Here is a 16940-nt window from a genome sequence, read left to right as displayed (position 1 = left end):
ATTACCAGGAGTTAGGAAGAGGAAAAAGATTCTTTGAGTCTTCAAAAGAAAACACAGCCCTTCTCACACCATCATTTTGGAATTCTAGCCTCAAGAACTGCTGGAAATGATCTGTTGATGTTATAAACTGCCCAGCAGGTGACCATTTGCTACAGAATACTTAGGATAAAAATGAGACCTCAAAGAACAAACAAAAGTTGGAATCATCTGATTATTGCTATTCCTGGAAAGACAGCAAGGATATGAATTCTACATATGAGAGAGCTACCATTTTCTTCTTAAGAACTCTAGTATTATCCATGGTTGATGCGCTACAGTATTGTTCTTTTCAGTTAAGGTAACTAATGGCCTTTAGGAGACTAACTCTAGACCAATTGCTTGAGCTCAAAATAGTAGCACTCTGGCCATTCTATTCTTCCTACTTCTCTGGCTTTCTGGAACCTGTGCCATAGGAATGATGAGATCCTAACATTATGGCCTATAATCAAGCTCTACTTAACTTACACTAAGAAAATGCTGATAAATGGAAGGTACTTATTTCTAGTATGGAGTAGAATAAACAGAACTGAAGTAAGGTTTTGATACTCCCTCAGTTTCTATCTCACCTTGCACCGACTGTCTCCAGTGAGAACAGAGACACTTATTTCATCATCACGACTGACATTTTCCATATCTCCCAGACTCCAAAATTATTGTTCAGCTCCTGTTTAGAGGTAGAGTACAGTCTTTGAAACTTATGGTCAGTTGTAGAGTTCTCCATGGAATGACTTCAGGTTATTTTGAGTAAACCTCAGTTGTGGTAGCAATGAAGAAACATAGCTACAGTTTTTGAGCTAACATTCTAGTGTATGTATGTAAACTATATGTTCAACAAATACTTTGCAGAAAAAGCAAGCTGAAAGAGGCCAAAGAGCCTCATCACATGACGGTTTGATTCTACATAGTGTGGTAAAGCAGGGAGTCATTTATAGGATAATAAATGATCAAAGAAATGAAGCCCTAGGCAGAGAACTATCCTAATATTTGGGGCAGAGCATCCCGGGGTGGGGATACTAGCCAGGGGAACAGCCTACCTTATGTAATTTTTAAATGACAGGCAAAGTCTTGTTTGTCTATTCCAAAATTACTCTAACTTATCAGGGTCTGACCTTTTGAATCAACAACAATTCTGAAAGAAAGCACTATAAACTTTGAAGTCATTCTGCTGACAACAAATGAATAAAAGCATGTCAATACTTGACTAAATGACCGATCCAATGTAAATAATTTCATGTAAGAGTATTTCTTTTATTTGCTTACTCAGTGGATGTAAGAAATAATTAACTGAGATAAATCCTTGTTACTTTCAAAGTCCTTGTTTTTTGTTTTTTGGGTTTATTTATTTGTGTGTGTGTGTGTGTGTGTGTGTGTGTGTGTGTGTGTGTGTGTGTGTGTGTGTATTTTGCCAGGCCTGGGTTTTTAGCTCAGGGCCTGAGCACTGTCCTTGGATTTTCTCAAGGCTAGAGCTCTACCAATTGAGCCTCAGCACCACTTCTGGCTTTTTCTATGTATGTGATACTGAGGAATTGAACCCAGGTCTTTGTGCATGCTAGGCAAGCACTCTATCACTTGGCCAAACTCCCGGCCCAAAGACCTTGTTTTATTATAAAAGAACTTTTTGATTCTTCTCTGAATCTTATGGTTAAAAAATGTAAAGAAAACAAAGATGAATGTTCTTGTCAACATCAAAGACAAGTTACATGAAAAGATAGACTACACAAGTTGTTTGAACATTGTATATTTAACTGAAATAATTGGCTATAAAGATTATAGGTTATAAAGATTGGCTATAAAGATTATAGGGCTTCGTGGCAGAGTGCTTGCCTAGCATCATGAAGCCCTGGGTTCTTATTCCTCAGTACCACATTAACAGAAAAAGCCACAAGTGGCTCAGTGGCTCAAAGTGGCAAAGTACTAGCCTTGAGCAAAAGAAGCTCAGGGACAGTGTCCAGGCTGAGTACAAGCCCCAGGACTGGCAAAAAAATAAAGAAAGAAAGATTATAGAACAGCTAGGCTCAATTAAAGAAGATGGGGCAACTCAGAACTCAGAAGATAGGAGCAGTATGAAGAAATGTATCCCTATTTCTTAAGTGTAAATGGTATGAGAGAAAGCAGTGTGGCCTAATTTCAGACCCTATGTTATGTGATAAGAGATAAAATCAGATGGAGACTTGTAGAGACCACAGAGCAAATGTAATTTCTATTGGAAATACTACTTTCAAGAAAGAAAGAGAGAGAGGGAGGGAGGGAGGGAGGGAGGGAGGGAGGAGAGAGAGAGAGAGAGAGAGAGAGAGAGAGAGAGAGAGAGAGAGAGAGAGACAGACAGACAGACAGACAGACAGACAGAGACAGAGAGAGACAGACAGACAGAAACAGAAACAGAAACAGGGAAACAGAGGAAAAACGCTTGACTTTTCCCTTTCTCTAGGATCTTCAACTTCCTAATATCAATTCAACTGAGGAAACCAGGGCAAGCTATGTGACCTGGAGTCCTTGAAGTATAGAGGACACTCCAACATTACCATCTATAATGAGGGAATGGAAGAACACGAACTGGTCCGTGACTCAGCAGAGAGCAAGATGACCCAGCACCCTAAGGATAGACCTTGTCTATGGACGAGGTAGACAAATGAGGATGGGGAAGGTACAAAGGCAGGAGGCAATGAGCCATGGGGAACATGTGTTTTAAGAATGCATCTTATTAAAATGTATTCATTACCTGACTTAGGAAGTGGTAACCCCTCTACAAAACACTTCAATAATAACAAAACTATATTTACAAAGAGAAAGTATGACTCTTAGCTGGGCACCAGTGGCTCACACCTGTAATCATAGCTACTCAGGAGGCTGATATCTGAGGATCGCAGTTCAAAGCCAGCCCGGACACTAAAGTCTGTGAGAGTCTTATCTCTATCCACTAGAAAACTAGAAGTGACACTGTGGCTCGAGTGGTAGAGCAGTAGCCTTGAGCTGAAGAGCTCAGGGACAACACCCAGGTCCAGAGTTCAAGCCCCAGGACTGACAAAAAGAAAAAAAAAAAAAAGAATGAGTCTTACGCTTGGCCCAATCCTGTAGTTCTCCTTGGGAGAAAGAGTAGAGAAAGGAACACCTTGTGTGACTAAATTGGATTCAGTCACTTACCTTGTCACTCACCCAGGTAATCTTGAACAACTCCACTGACCTCCCCTTACTTTTGTTTCCTCTTTTGTGAAATGTGAGTGATAAGAGATGGATTTCACGGAGTTATCCATTCAAAGAGTACCTCAGCGTGTCCATGCATAAGAAACTCTCAATACACGTTAACTAATTTAATAATTTTTATAATTTTCATCTTTGTATGCTGAGTTCATCTTTGTTAGCAGAGTTTCTGGTATTCAACAAACATTTAATCAAACCAAATAAGTGGGAAAAATGTGCTGCTTGTGTATCTGAGTCACCCCTGTAATAGCCATTAAGTCCAAGGGCCTAAACCCAAATTTTGGTCAACAAGAAAGCCAGGTATATCTGTGATTTCAGATGGCCTTTGCTAAAATCTCAATAGGGGGCAGAAAATTCCACTTCAGCAAAGAGAGAGCACCCATCAGGTGACCTCAAGGCCATTCAGCTTCAGTATTCGGCATTGAAGGGATAGTCACTCAGAAGAGCGAACCTGTAGTAATATCAAACATACAAAGGAGAATGGTTATGCTTGGAATATATTCCCCCAAAATATCCCCCAAAAGGTGTTCATGTATTGAAAGCTTGATTACCAACTCCAGGATCCATTCTCAATGGTCGTAGGAGCTCTGTCCTGATCAGTGGACTAATCCACTGATTGATTCATGCTTTGATGATATTATTGGAAGATTGTGGACCACGCTGGAGGAAGTAGGTCACTGTTGCCTTGCCTCTGAAATTTCTTTTCCCTGGCTCATTCCTGTCTTCCTGACTCTGCTTAATATGTGCCAAAAGTTGACTGGTCTTCTCTATGACATACTGCCAATGCTATGAATATCTACCTCATCTAAGACCTAAAACCAATGGAGGCAACCAACCATGGAAAGAAACCTGTGAAACCATGAACCAAAATGAATTATTCTTCCATTAACTTGATCACTTGAGCATTTTGTCCCATCTACCCCAAATGACAGAGTATAGTTCACAGAAGCACAGTGGATGGTCTTAGAGGTATACTTAGGTGCTGTACTTTATCATCCTTATGCTTTCTCTGCCTCTTCCCCTCCCCAAACTTGTGAGCGCATTTTAATGGAGCTTACAACGAGCCCTTCTTCAAGTTGATGGGAGGAAGCATTTGAGAAGTGAAGGCACACAAGTAACTATAACCTGATCTGCAGAAGGAAGTCATAATCATGGCTCATAAGTAGCTTTCTAAGTGAAGTACCCTGAAATATGATTCCAGTTCATCCTCTTCATTTTTGAGGTGGGAAATAGTACTGTCATTGACAGCTTTGTGGTTGCTGTAAATATTAATGAGATCATGATACAGGCAAAATGTTGATGATTCCTGGCATAGTCTAAGCTCCAGGATGGACATCCATGGTAGTAGGAACTTTGTATAGCATGATATCAGAAGCACTTAGAATATGCCTGACAATGGTACATACACCATTTTAATGAAAAAGTCAATAACTGAATAAAGGATTCTGCCTCCTGCATATTAATAATACAACTTTCTCTTAAAATTCAACATTAACACCAAGTAGTTCAGACAATAATGAACAATTAAGGACACACCTTTCCTCATAACTCCCTCTGAGTCAAATTTCAATGCTGAAAGTTTTGCAAAATAGTATTTGAACACAAAATTCATCTTAGCACCTTCCAATTTTTCTAGGGACCCCTCTCCTACTTTAGGGAAACTTGATGATACTTCTGCTACCATTTGAGCTACTTACTGAAATAATGAACAGCACCTCCAGTTTCTGTTGAAGCTGAGAATGGTGGTCATCTCCTCATTACTCAACGAGAAGTCAAAGACCTGGAAAGGAGAGAGTTCCAAAATGTCCTTGGCAAAATCATCTATGTGGGATCTGAGATCTCTAGCTATTCTGTCAGGGAGTGAGTTAACATCCACGGCACTCACAAGCCACAAGAATGTCTCTCACTGTGTCCACTGAAGACACGGAAACTCTAAATATAGGCCAAATATAAGTTCCAATAAAGTGGACATATAAGCCAGGCTAGACTAGCCTGTGTGTCGCTGAAGACCTAACTGTTCAAGGGCAGTTAAGGATCTCCTCGCTGGTATAAAGCACATCTCTGCTCAGCCTGATGGGGCTTTCTGTTCACTGACCCCAGTTTATCCTTGGACTGTGTGCCTTTCACCTCAGCTCTACTAAAGTAAGCTCCTTAGCTAAAGAGTTCAAAAGATGTCACATTCCACCAACAATACAGAGATAAAATGAGAAATCCAGCCAGAGGGTCTCCTTTCCCACCCCCACTCCCACCCCCAGCACAACTGAGGAATCTAGATGGCTATCTTTGACCTTACTTTGAAGTTCTCAATTATGTGTGCTGGTGTCACAGATTTGGGGATCACTGCAACATTCCTCTGGATATGAAAGCGAATCAGAACCTGTAGAAGGAAAAACAGCATGTCCCCATTTACCAACGCACAACCATTGTTCTTGGGGAAAGAACAATACATGTGCTTTGTGGTTTTAATTCCAATAGCTGGTATGGATTGATAACAACTCATCACTTATCATTCTTGTATCTCTTTAAATCTTAAAAACAATCCTATGTTGGTTTTTTTTTTTTTTTGGAGATGAGGAAGACAGCTTGGGTTCATGATGCTGCGCTAGTAGACAGTTGGCATCTGCACTCACGACTTGGGTTGGAGGACTTGACAGGAAACTAAAGGCCTTCAAACAATGCATTTCAATAGATTTCATTTCTAATTTTTCCCCTCTAAGGGGTTAGTGAATACAACACAGGGAGGAAAACAGGAAAGGAAGAGAGTGTTACTGAATAAAAACAAAAATACAAATATGGTACCTGGGCTATACTTCTTTTGTGCTTTGCAGCAATCTCCTTAATTCTGGGATCTTCCAGCAGTGAAGGTTCCCCTGGCTTAGCCCTAGAGGCAGAAAGATGGCTGGTGTGAATGGTTTTCATGGCTACAACATACAAATGACATTGCTCCATTGACAGCATAAAAGCCTGAACATCTGCAAGAGAAGGAGGTAGCTGCGAAAGCCATTCATGGGCTCTTTGCCTCAACATCTACCAAAGATGGCCCTTACTGGGTGGCTGAGCTGGAACATTCTCAGAGGGTCACATATTATTAAAATCATTTCTTTCCACTAAATCACATTTATGTAGGCCAAACGTGTTACCTTAAGCAAACTTATTTCCATATTCATACCAACATTAATTAGCAATAAATAATATTTAAGACTATCAAAAGAAATAGACACCAATCGTAATACTGACCAAGGTCTCTCTGGGGATCCCAGGGGGCAATAAGCTGTGACAGTGATGTTCTTGGAGTGGCAATACTGGATCAGTTTGTCCTGGGTCAGATATGGGTGACATTCAACCTGTAAGAATGAGAAATCTGCATCACTAATTATCTTCTTGAATTAGCTACCCAAAAATGATTGCTAAACAAAGGCTAACCCTATTGGTTGACTGATAAATAAGACCTGGAATTCTATATCTCCTCTTCTCAAAGCATCCTTCTTACCAGCCTCAACAGAACTTCAATACACAGCATTGTGAAGGTCAACCCTGAGCTTGCCTGGATTGGATTAAGAAATACCTGGTAGATTAGTAAAGCATACTTCTGTGCCTACAAGTGCATTTCCAACATCACAAGCATGTGGGGCAGCAACTGAATACAGAAATCATGGCCCAAATGAGGGTTGCAAAATTCAATATCCTGATGAATTGAAAGAAAGACAGTAGCAAAGACAGTCTTTTCCTTTCTAGTTGCCATGAGATGAACAGGCTCCCTTGCCATGCACTACATTGCTCTAATAGTCTACCTCACTGCTGGCACATGTTGGACCAAATAAATGGGCCAAAGTAAATCTTTCTTCCTTTAAAATGTTTCTGTCATGTATTTTTGTCACAGTGATGAGAAGCAATGCTGCATTTAATTTGCCTCCAAATGTTGGTGAAGAACTCTTGGCTAATAAATTACCTGATTATTCACTGGTTTATGTTTCAGTCCAGGCTTGTTCAGGAGCTGCTCAATCTGAAAATGGTTGAAGTTCGAGACACCAAGGAATTTCACCAACCCCTTGTCCACCAGCTCCTCCATGCCCTGTTGTAGAAAGGAATGCCTTTTGTCTAATTATGGAGAGACTGTAGAGTGGATTATTTAGGATCAGCCTGGGGTATGGGAAATGGAAAAAGATTTCAATCCAGGAAGTGGATTCTATCAAATATTGGTTCCAACCCCTTGCCAGTCCAATTCTATTTAGGAAAAAAGCCGATGGTTTATTTGCTTGTTGCTCTCACTTCACACATGACCTGTGTAACCTCATTAGCCAAGAAAAGCCTGGAAGCTTATGGAGAGACATTATTTGTCTGGATTCTGGATCTTTCTCCCAAATCAACCTTAGGTTGGTTTGCAATAGGATAAGGTCAAATAGATAGATTGTCTCCTTAGAGGCGCACCTCTAAGGAGGCTCTAAGGTAGAGCAAACTCTGGTTTACTTTACTTGTCCACCAGAACTATATCCCATGAAAGGGTATCTTTTTGTAAATTAAGTATATAGTAAATATTTTCCAAACTTGCCCCAAAATACTATTGCTATTACTATCATAACAACTATAAATTTAACATGTATTTATTTTTCATTTTTGTATGTCCCATTTCTGCCTAGGTACTCAAAATATACTAAGAGTAAGCTTGCTTCTAAGATTCCTACAGTCCAAGAACTACAGTTAATATATTAGTGTTTCCCTGTATGGAATAATCAGGCACAGTGCTAAACCTGTCTTAGATTATTTGTCAGTGGCACATCCCTCAGATCAGGGAGGAAAAAGAAGGGAGCTTAGGAGAGACTTCACAACTGGAACTTAACTCAGTATCACAAAATGACATGGAGTATAGAGTGAGAACATGAACAGGCTGGGGAGGAAGGCAGGAGCAAACAGTCTCAAATGGACCTCCAAAGTCAAAGATCATGAGAAAACAGTTGGAAAACATTAAATTAGATCCACTTCACATGGGCTCTTTTTACCACAGTGTACTCTCTGGGGCAGAAAATTCTTTCTACAGCACACTTAGAAAAGGCTAGAACTAACCTCCCAGGCATCCAAGAATGTTGCTTTGCCCGTGATGATTTTGCCATTGGCATCCTTGGGGATTAATTCCTTCCCAGGCTGTAATGGAGAAATAGAATTTTGTTTACACTATACCAGGTAACAAAGTCAGATATAGTAACCACATGAGATTAACCTTCAGGGGGAAAAAAAGAGAAAAGAAATAACAGTATAATAATTTTACTGGACTCTCTATCAGAGTACCTTATTCTATTAAACCATGAATTATGTTAAATACACTTTTTCCTTATCTCTGTGTACAAAGGGGTTTCAACTCAGTGCCCAGTCTGTGAGTACAATGCATCTTGATATATGGCCCCCTTTCATCATTCTCCCCATCTCTCCATACCCCATCCAGCCCCTCAATTTTCCTAGTTTCATTTTCACATATCTATATTGAATGTTATGACTATGTTTTACCTTCCTCTCTTTGTTCATAGAACCCTTTCCCCTTGGTCTTACTGCTCACCACACCACTGACGCCTCGAGTTCCAGCTTCCTGGTTTCCACTTCCTTAATCTGTAAGTTCCATTGGAACTATCCTCTCACATACCATACTTGAGTTAATATGTTTGCATATGTATGCATATGACCTGCTATATTTTTACATATATATTTATAATACATCTAACTTTCACTTGTGAGAGGAAACGTGTCCTTTGTCTATCTGAGCTTGACTTACCACACTTAACATAATTTTCCAGGTCCATTTAATTCTCTGCAAATTTCCTTTTGGAAAACAAAATTCAGGTAGGTAGGTAGATAGATAGACAGATATGAACTCATATCTATACTTTCATTTTCTTAATACATTTGTCCACTGAAGGGCATCAGGTCTGTTTCTATAACTTGGCTGTAGTAAATAGTCCAGCAATGAACAGGGTTGTGCAAGTGATTTTACTGTATTCTAATATGTAATCTTGTGAATTACAAAAGATTTTGTGTATGCCCAGGAGTGGTGTGGCTGAATCATAGGGTAATCCCATGTTTAGTTTTTGGAGACATTTCCAAACTGCTTTCCAAAATATTCTTACCAACAGTGTAATTAGGGTTCCTTTTTATCCCACATTGTTGTTTGTATTCTTGATAATGACCACTCATACTGGAGTGAGTTGAAATCTCAGTGTTGCATTTTCATTACTGCCAGAGATGTTGACTATTTATTTATATGTTTAGCCAATTTTACTTCTTACTCTGAGAAGTCTCTAGTTAGCTCCTTTGCCCATTGGTTAATTAGATTCTTTGAGTGTTTGAGTCTTTGATTCTTGAGCTCTTTGTATATTACATGTATTAGTCTATTGTTTGGTGTAAATACTTACACCTGTGTAAAATTTTTCAGGCTTAGCCAGGTGTGGTGGCTCACTCCCGTAATCGTAGCTACTCAGGAGGCTGAGATCTGAGGATCAAGGTTCAAAACCAGCCTGGGCACAAAAGGACCTGAGACTCATCTCCAATTAACCTCTAGAAAATGGGAAGTGGGACTTGACTCACAGGTAGGGCGATAGCCTTGAGTTGAAGAGCTCAGGGACAATGCCCAAGCCCAGGGGTAGGGTGGTAGCCTTGACCTGAAGAGCACAGGGATAGTGCCCAGGTCAGTTCAAGCCCCATGATCCATAAAAAAAATTCAGGCTTTCAGATTATACTTGAAGACAGTAAGTTTTATTAAAAATATGTACATATATCTTCTACAGTATTCAACTTCCAGTATTTCAGAAACTATTGGATTGAACTTAACAGCCATGCTACTATATCTTGGCTAGACCAGTATCATATTGCACATGCACTTCACATACCCAGGCCCCATATAAACTTGGGGCAAACTTCAATTTCATGGGCTTGTAGATAATGGTTACTTAAATCTTAGATTTGCTTTTCTAGAGGAGGTGTCAGCCAGCTTTTGTCATTACAGCTTATAGGGATTTGGAGTTAGAGATGAAATGCAATCACCAAACCATCTGTGTCCCTCTAACCACTCAGGAACAGAATCCTAGACAATTTGGGTTGCTGACAGCATCACCAAGACATCACTTTCTAGGTATGCTTTGGTGTACAGGGTGATAGCGCCCTACAATATGATCTGCAGCAGTGTTCCAAGAGTCTTCCCAGAAGGAGAGTCTTTGGATGAAATCAAGAAGAGGACAATATGGCAGTTGTAGCTTGTCTGTATTTTCCACATCGTTGCCATAGTTTCTTTTGGTTCTTACTTCACAACAATCACATGTGATCATTCTTCCCAAGCTTGTAGGCCAGTGCCTTGCTGCTCTGCACAAGAACTCCGGCTTCTGCCAATCTCATCCTACCTTGACACAGCTACTACATTCTAGCATCTGTCTGCCTAGAAGCCAGAGATTGGAGCAGAGAAGAGCTCATACCTTCAATCCCTGTGGAAAGTGAATAAGATAGAGGTCCAGATAGTCCAGCTTCAGATCCTTGAGTGTCTTCTGAAAGGCTTCCTTCACCAGGTTCTTCTCAAAGAAGGTGGACCACAACTGCACATGAACAATAAGGCACAAAAATGAAACACCAAAAGAGCCACATCACACTCACTCTCCCAACCTTGTGATTTGCCACCCAATCTAACCTGAGACCAGCCATCATCAACATGCTGGTTAAAGTAAGCCAAACTATGCATGGATCAGGAAGTCAATAAGAGGACTTTTCAATTTTCTAGCATTCTATTTGTTTCATACAGAGGTGTGTATATATATACATATATGTATATATATACATATATGTATTTTTTCTTGATGCTTACCACATCCAGAAACTTCAACTTTCCTTGAAATTAAATCCTCCCACAAAATGGGTGCACGTACCTTGCTAACAATGAAGAGGTCTTCCCGTTTCACCACATTCTCCCGAATCTTTTCTTGAATGGCTGTTCCCACCTCATCCTCATTCTCATACAGGTAGGCACAATCGATGTGGCGATATCCTGCATCAATGGCCACTTTCACAGCTTCTTCCACCTTACCTGGTCTAGCCTGGAATGCAATAGAAAACATAGTTCTCGTGCTCTTATCCCAAGACTGCCCCTAAATTCTGAAAAGCCAAGGCCTTGCATCCCAATTGCCAAGGGGACACTTGGGAGGAAAACACACATTAGAAGTCAATCTCACTGATACACTAGGCCTCCTTGGCACAGGTTGAAACTTTCTCAATAAGGACCAAGAAATACAACAAATCAGAGAAAGGCTGGATAAGTGGGACTGCATTAAACTGCAGAGCTTCTGTATGGCAAAGGACATAGCTAGCAAATTAACTAGAAAGCCTCCAGAGTGGGAGAAGATCATTACTAACCATACAACAGACAAAGGCCACATATCTAAAATATATCAACAGCTCAAAAAATTGAATCACTCCAAAACTAATCTCCAAAGTAACAACCATCCCATTAAAAGATGGGCCAAAGACTTAAAGAGAGTCTTCTTCTCTGAAGAAGAAATAAGAATGGCCTATAGACACATGAAGAAATGCTCGACATCTCTGGCCATAAAAGAAATGCAAATCAAAACAACTCTAAGATACTACCTCACTCCAGTTAGAATGGCCAGGATCAAGAAAACTAGTAACAAAAGGTGCTGGCGGGGATGTGGCCAGGAGGGATCACTACTAGACTGTTGGTGGGAGTGCAAACTCATTCAACCACTATGGAAAGCAGTATGGCAGTTCCTCAAAAGACTAAACATAGAGCTCCCCTATGACCCAGCAATTCCACTACTTGGCATTTACCCAATCATCCAGAAACAAGGGCATACTAAATCCACTAGCATAACGATGTTCATCGCAGCACTATTTACCATAGCAAAGATATGGAACCAACCCAGATGCCCCTCAGTTGATGAGTGGATCAACAAGATGTGGTATATATGCACAATGGAATTCTATGCTGCTGTCAGAAAGAATGACATGGCCCCATTTGTAAGGAAATGGAAAGACTTAGAAAAAATCATATTAAGTGAAGTAAGCCAGACTCAAAGGAACATAGGCTCAATGGTTTCCCTCATTTGTCATGACCAGTACAAACCTTGGGCTCTCCTAGCAGAGATTTACAATAGAACAAAACATAGATACATAGGGCATATAGTATGTAAGGACCTCCAGAATATAGAAACAAAAGCCATATAATGAGTGATTGTTGTCCTTAATGTACTATGTTACCTCTCATCTCTTTTGCTCTCCCTTGATTATCTCATATTGTTACAATATTTCACCATGTTATCTGATATATTTCTTATATGCTTAATTGGTTATTAGAAATTGGATAGGGAAGGGGGGAAAACAAATGAGCGGGGAGGAAAAGGGGAGGGAAATGGGGACCAAGACATGAGAAAGGGTATCAATGTTTGTGAAGTGATGCACCTTCTATCTGGTAATATAATGTAACCCTTCTATTAATTACAATAAAATATATGGAAAAAAGTCTCTCCTTTTGTTTTCTTACTTCAGACATTCAGTAGAGAAAGAAATACACAGTTCTAGCAAGTGTTACCTTTGAGAGCCACTACTATGAGAGCCACTATGAGGAAGGACTTTGTATCAAAAGCATGTGTTGCATATGATGGAAAATTGGGGAAACCCCAGGGAACAAAAGTTACTTGACATTTGCATCCATTGATTTGGGAAGCTAGCCATAGGAATTTCATGTGATTAAGTACAGGAATGAAGTTTCATATCTCCAGAGTGGCAAGGGCCAGGTATGTATCAGAAGCTATTGAGCTCTGCAGCTCCCCTCTGTGCAGTGGTTGCATCCAACAGCAGTTCTGCACCAGCATCAGCACCACCTCTCTCTGAGCAGACGACACAAGATACTTAAGAGATGTTGATCTGCCTCAGAACTACAACCAATATCAGTACAATAATAGTATGTGCAGGGAAGGTGAAAGTAGAGTGATCCTGCTGGTGGGTCTTTTTGTTTTCCCCAGCCATCTTAGATCAGTCTCTAATTGGTTATTAGTATATTCTTATATTAGGTATGTTTAAATGTCGTAGTGGTTACTACAGCTTGTATTCTCCTTTCTGAGTGCTGCTGCGGGATGAAGCCCAAGGAGTCGTATTCAGCTACTCCCTGAGCAGTGCTGTGAGAAACTGAACCTAAGCTCAACCTCAGACTTGTCCTACCAAAACTTACTGCACACTTCCTACTTGAGCAATACAGGGAGTTAAAGTTTCCAGCAGATTATTTGGCTCTATAGTGCAAATCTCAACATAGAAAAACATAAGAAGGCAACTTCATTTTTCTGAAAGTTAACAATTCTATAATAACTGGCTCTAATGAAATCAAAGTGAATAAACTACCAGGTAAGTAATCCAAAGCAACATTATAAAAATAATTCACAAATTCAGAGTATTTTAATTAACAGCAGAGATAAAATAAAGATAGCGACGCAGAATATAAAATCAATTCCATGAAGACATGGAGATTTGGGGAAAAAATAAAATACAAATCTTGGAATTGATGGCTCAATAAATCAAATAAAATACTCAATGGAAAGCCTCAACAACAGATTGGATCAAACAAAAGACAGAAGATAGGTATTGGAGTTGAAATTGATAGATCAGAAAACCAAATAGAATTACAGAAAAATAGGCAATGGTGGACAACATATGAAAAACATAATCAAAATAACAAACTCATGGGTTTTTTTTTTGCATAGAGAGGAGCACTGAAACAGACTCAAAGTATAGAAAAGTTCTTGGGTGAAATAATAGCAGAAGGATATGTATACTCAGATACAGATGGCATTTAGAGTTCCAAATAACATGACTAGATAAGAAACTTCCTATGACATACTATGGTTAAATACCAAAACTATTCAAAGCTTCAAGACAACTGTGCCAAGTCACATCTAAAGGGAATCCCTAATAACAACATCAAAATGAATCATCAATGAAATGGTGATTTTAAGGCCGTTTATCAAGAAAATGAAGAAGATATAAAATGGATAGAACTCCTATAGTCACCTAGGATAAAGGTTAAAATTCTGATCTGGAGAAAATTGTGGTGTGTATAGGAGGCTAAGTCTGAGTCAATCTGGAACTTATACACTCACCCAGATTAACTCAAAGTGTATGTCGCTAATGAATCAGTGCTTAAACAAACAGGGACCAAACCCTCTAACCTGGGAGGCAATGAGAAAGACAGTGCACTGGAGGAAAGGGAGCCATAGAGGGAAGATCCAATCCAGATCGTGAGGAACAGTGAGGATGAAGCTGCCATTGAGGGAAATAGTGCAGAAGACAGGGTAAGAAGACCAGGGAAGAAGACCCAGGCTTATCCGAGGAGAGGCTCAGGAATCTGCTTAACAGCTCATTGGAACATGCCTTGAAATGTGTTGCCAAATGATATTAACACAGCCAGGGTAGGAAAAGCTAAGTAACTGCTTTGGTAAGGTTTTTGGTTTTGGGGTTTTGGTTTTGGGGGATTTTCTTTGCCAGTCCTGAGCACTGTATTACAAGTCCAGCGTTTTGCTTGAAAATCAGTGCTATATTCCTGCTGGGAAAAGCCAGAGTTGGAACTCTGGAGTCAGAGGTGGCTCTGAAATGGTAAACAACAAGGATCCCACCTGTAGGGCTGAATCTCAGTTCTCCAAACCTCTGCCGGATTGAATGCTGAAAGAAGAAAATACTCAAATGGCCCTGAGGAAAGCAGATGACTCCAGATTTGTGTATTTACCTGCCAGGTGCCCAGACCCACAATAGGCATCTTGGCAGAGTCACTGAGCTTCAGAAAGCTGGCCATGGTTGATGCAGATATGGCTGTGAAGAGGCAGACCGATGTCTGTATCCTGGGGAGGTGTTATGCCAGTGAATTCTGTCCTGCTAAAGGAGGCAGGCCCTGGCCACAGTGGGAGTGTCTAGTGCCCAGGGCGGGCCCTACAACAGACCACTACAGTTCAGGGTTGGTTGTTCTGGTTTTTATTTAATTGATTACCAGAATAAATATTAGTCATAGCCACCAAGTGCAAAGTTTGTCTGGAATGAAGTGTATGGGTGAATGTGTAAGAGATCACCTGTAAGACTATAAATCAAAGGCAGGGGGGCATTGTTCGAAAAGAAGTGTACTCCTCAGGCGCCGGGAGTTTGGCCTGGTGGTAGAGTGCTTGCCTAGCATGCACAAAGACCCGGGTTCAATTCCTTGGTACCACATACATAGAAAAAAAAAGACAGAAGTGGTGCTAACGGGCCGGGAGTTTGGCCTAGTGGTTAAAGTGCTTGCCTAGCATGCATGAAGACCCGGGTTCGATTCCTCGGTACCATATATAGAAAAAAGCCGGAAGTAGTGCTGAGGCTCAAGTGGTAGATCTCTAGCCTTGAGAAAGTCCAAGGACAGTGCTCAGGCCCTGAGCTCAAGCCCAGAACTGGCAAAAAAAAAAAAAAAAAAAAAGAAGTGGTGCTGAGGCTCAAGTGGTAGAGCTCTAGCCTTGAGAAAGTCTAAGGACAGTGCTCAGGCCCTGAGCTCAAGCCCAGGACTGGCAAAAAAAAAAAAAAAAAAAGAAGTGATGCTGAGGCTCAAGTGGTAGAGCTCTAGCCTTGAGAAAGTCCAAGGACAGTGCTCAGGCCCTGAGCTCAAGCCCAGGACTGGCAAAAAAAAAAAAAAAAGAAGTGGTGCTGAGGCTCAAGTGGTAGAGCTCTAGCCTTGAGAAAGTCTAAGGACAGTGCTCAGGCCCTGAACTCCCGCCCCGGACTGGCAAAAAAAAGAAAAAGAAAAAGAAAAAGTATACTCGCTCATAACTCTAGCCCCTCTGGACATCACCTTCATAATAACTACAAAAAAGTTAATTTTTAAAAGACTAGCAAGTTATTTTGAGACATACACTGTAGTGAGGGCACACCTGTCATGACATTTCATCCCAGACACTAGGAAGTCTGAGACCAGAGGACAGAAATCAAGGCCAGAGTGTGGAACAGTGAGATTCCAGTTCAAAATGAAATGAGAGGTAGATAGATAGATAGATAGATAGATAGATAGATAGATAGATAGATAGATAGATAGATGAACAGATAGACAGATAGATACATAGGCTGGTATATACACTACATAGAGAGCCATAGGGTTATTCAAAGAGGTTGAAGCAAGTAAAAGATTTTATATGGAAAATGAGGTACATTGTTTAAAATTTGTGAGGAGGGGTGTTGAAGTAGACTGTCAGTCTGCATTTACCTAGATGGCATCAGGCAGATTCCTTCCAAAAGTTAGTTGTGTAAGATTGCAGTGGCACCTGGTAAACGTGACTCTGGTAATCTTTTGTGAATTAGTCTAGTAACTAGAGATATGTGAGAGATGCTCATTCATAAACAGCCAGCTTATTACTCTAAGAAGGGAGTGACACAAGTGATTCATTTTGAATCTGAAAACTTGCATAGGTCTTACCACTTTTTCTTTTGCTAGTCTAATAAATGGAAAATAAATGTACATACATTTCAATTTGTAGCTATCTAATTATAATAGATTAGTTTTAAAATATTCCCCCAAAGAAAAGAAAGTGCCTGTTAACCAGCTGGACAGAATCTTTTTTTTTTTTTTTTTGCCAGTGCTGGGTTTGCATTCAGGGTCTGAGCACTGTCTTGGGGCTTTCTCAAGGCTAGAGCTCTACCACTTGTGCCACAGCACCACTTTCAGC

General features: G+C 40.3%; 1 protein-coding gene across 1 annotated transcript; it reads right to left on the bottom strand.

Moving 5' to 3' along the window:
* Positions 1–3332: 3332 nt before the first annotated feature.
* Positions 3333–15146, bottom strand: LOC150063604 (aldo-keto reductase family 1 member B10-like). Its single transcript, XM_090333329.1, has 10 exons — positions 14993–15146; positions 11133–11300; positions 10689–10805; positions 8299–8376; positions 7187–7309; positions 6475–6581; positions 6037–6118; positions 5531–5614; positions 4935–5017; positions 3333–3688 (listed from the first exon to the last, which is right to left on the bottom strand). The coding sequence occupies exons 1-10, from the start codon at positions 15056–15058 to the stop codon at positions 3646–3648; spliced, it is 951 nt and encodes a 316-aa protein (XP_090189455.1). The 5' UTR covers positions 15059–15146; the 3' UTR covers positions 3333–3645.
* Positions 15147–16940: the final 1794 nt, after the last annotated feature.

This window comes from Megascapheus bottae, chromosome 5 (genome assembly GCF_031878675.1).
Source record: "Megascapheus bottae isolate mThoBot1 chromosome 5, mThoBot2.hap1, whole genome shotgun sequence".
In the NCBI taxonomy this organism is placed as follows: Eukaryota; Metazoa; Chordata; class Mammalia; order Rodentia; family Geomyidae; genus Megascapheus; species Megascapheus bottae.
Note: the sequence above shows the minus strand (reverse complement) of the source record. Positions and strands in the feature narration are given on the sequence as shown.

Coding starts and splice junctions, on each gene's coding strand:
- LOC150063604 (XM_090333329.1), bottom strand. CDS start 15,058: ATGGCCAGCTTTCTGAAGCTCAGTGACTCTGCCAAGATGCCTATTGTG. Junction 7,310..8,298: donor CATTCTTGGATGCCTGGGAG/GTTAGTTCTAGC, acceptor TTTCTACAACAG/GGCATGGAGGAGCTGGTGGA. Junction 3,689..4,934: donor AGGTGCTGTTCATTATTTCA/GTAAGTAGCTCA, acceptor ATATTACTACAG/GTTCGCTCTTCTGAGTGACT.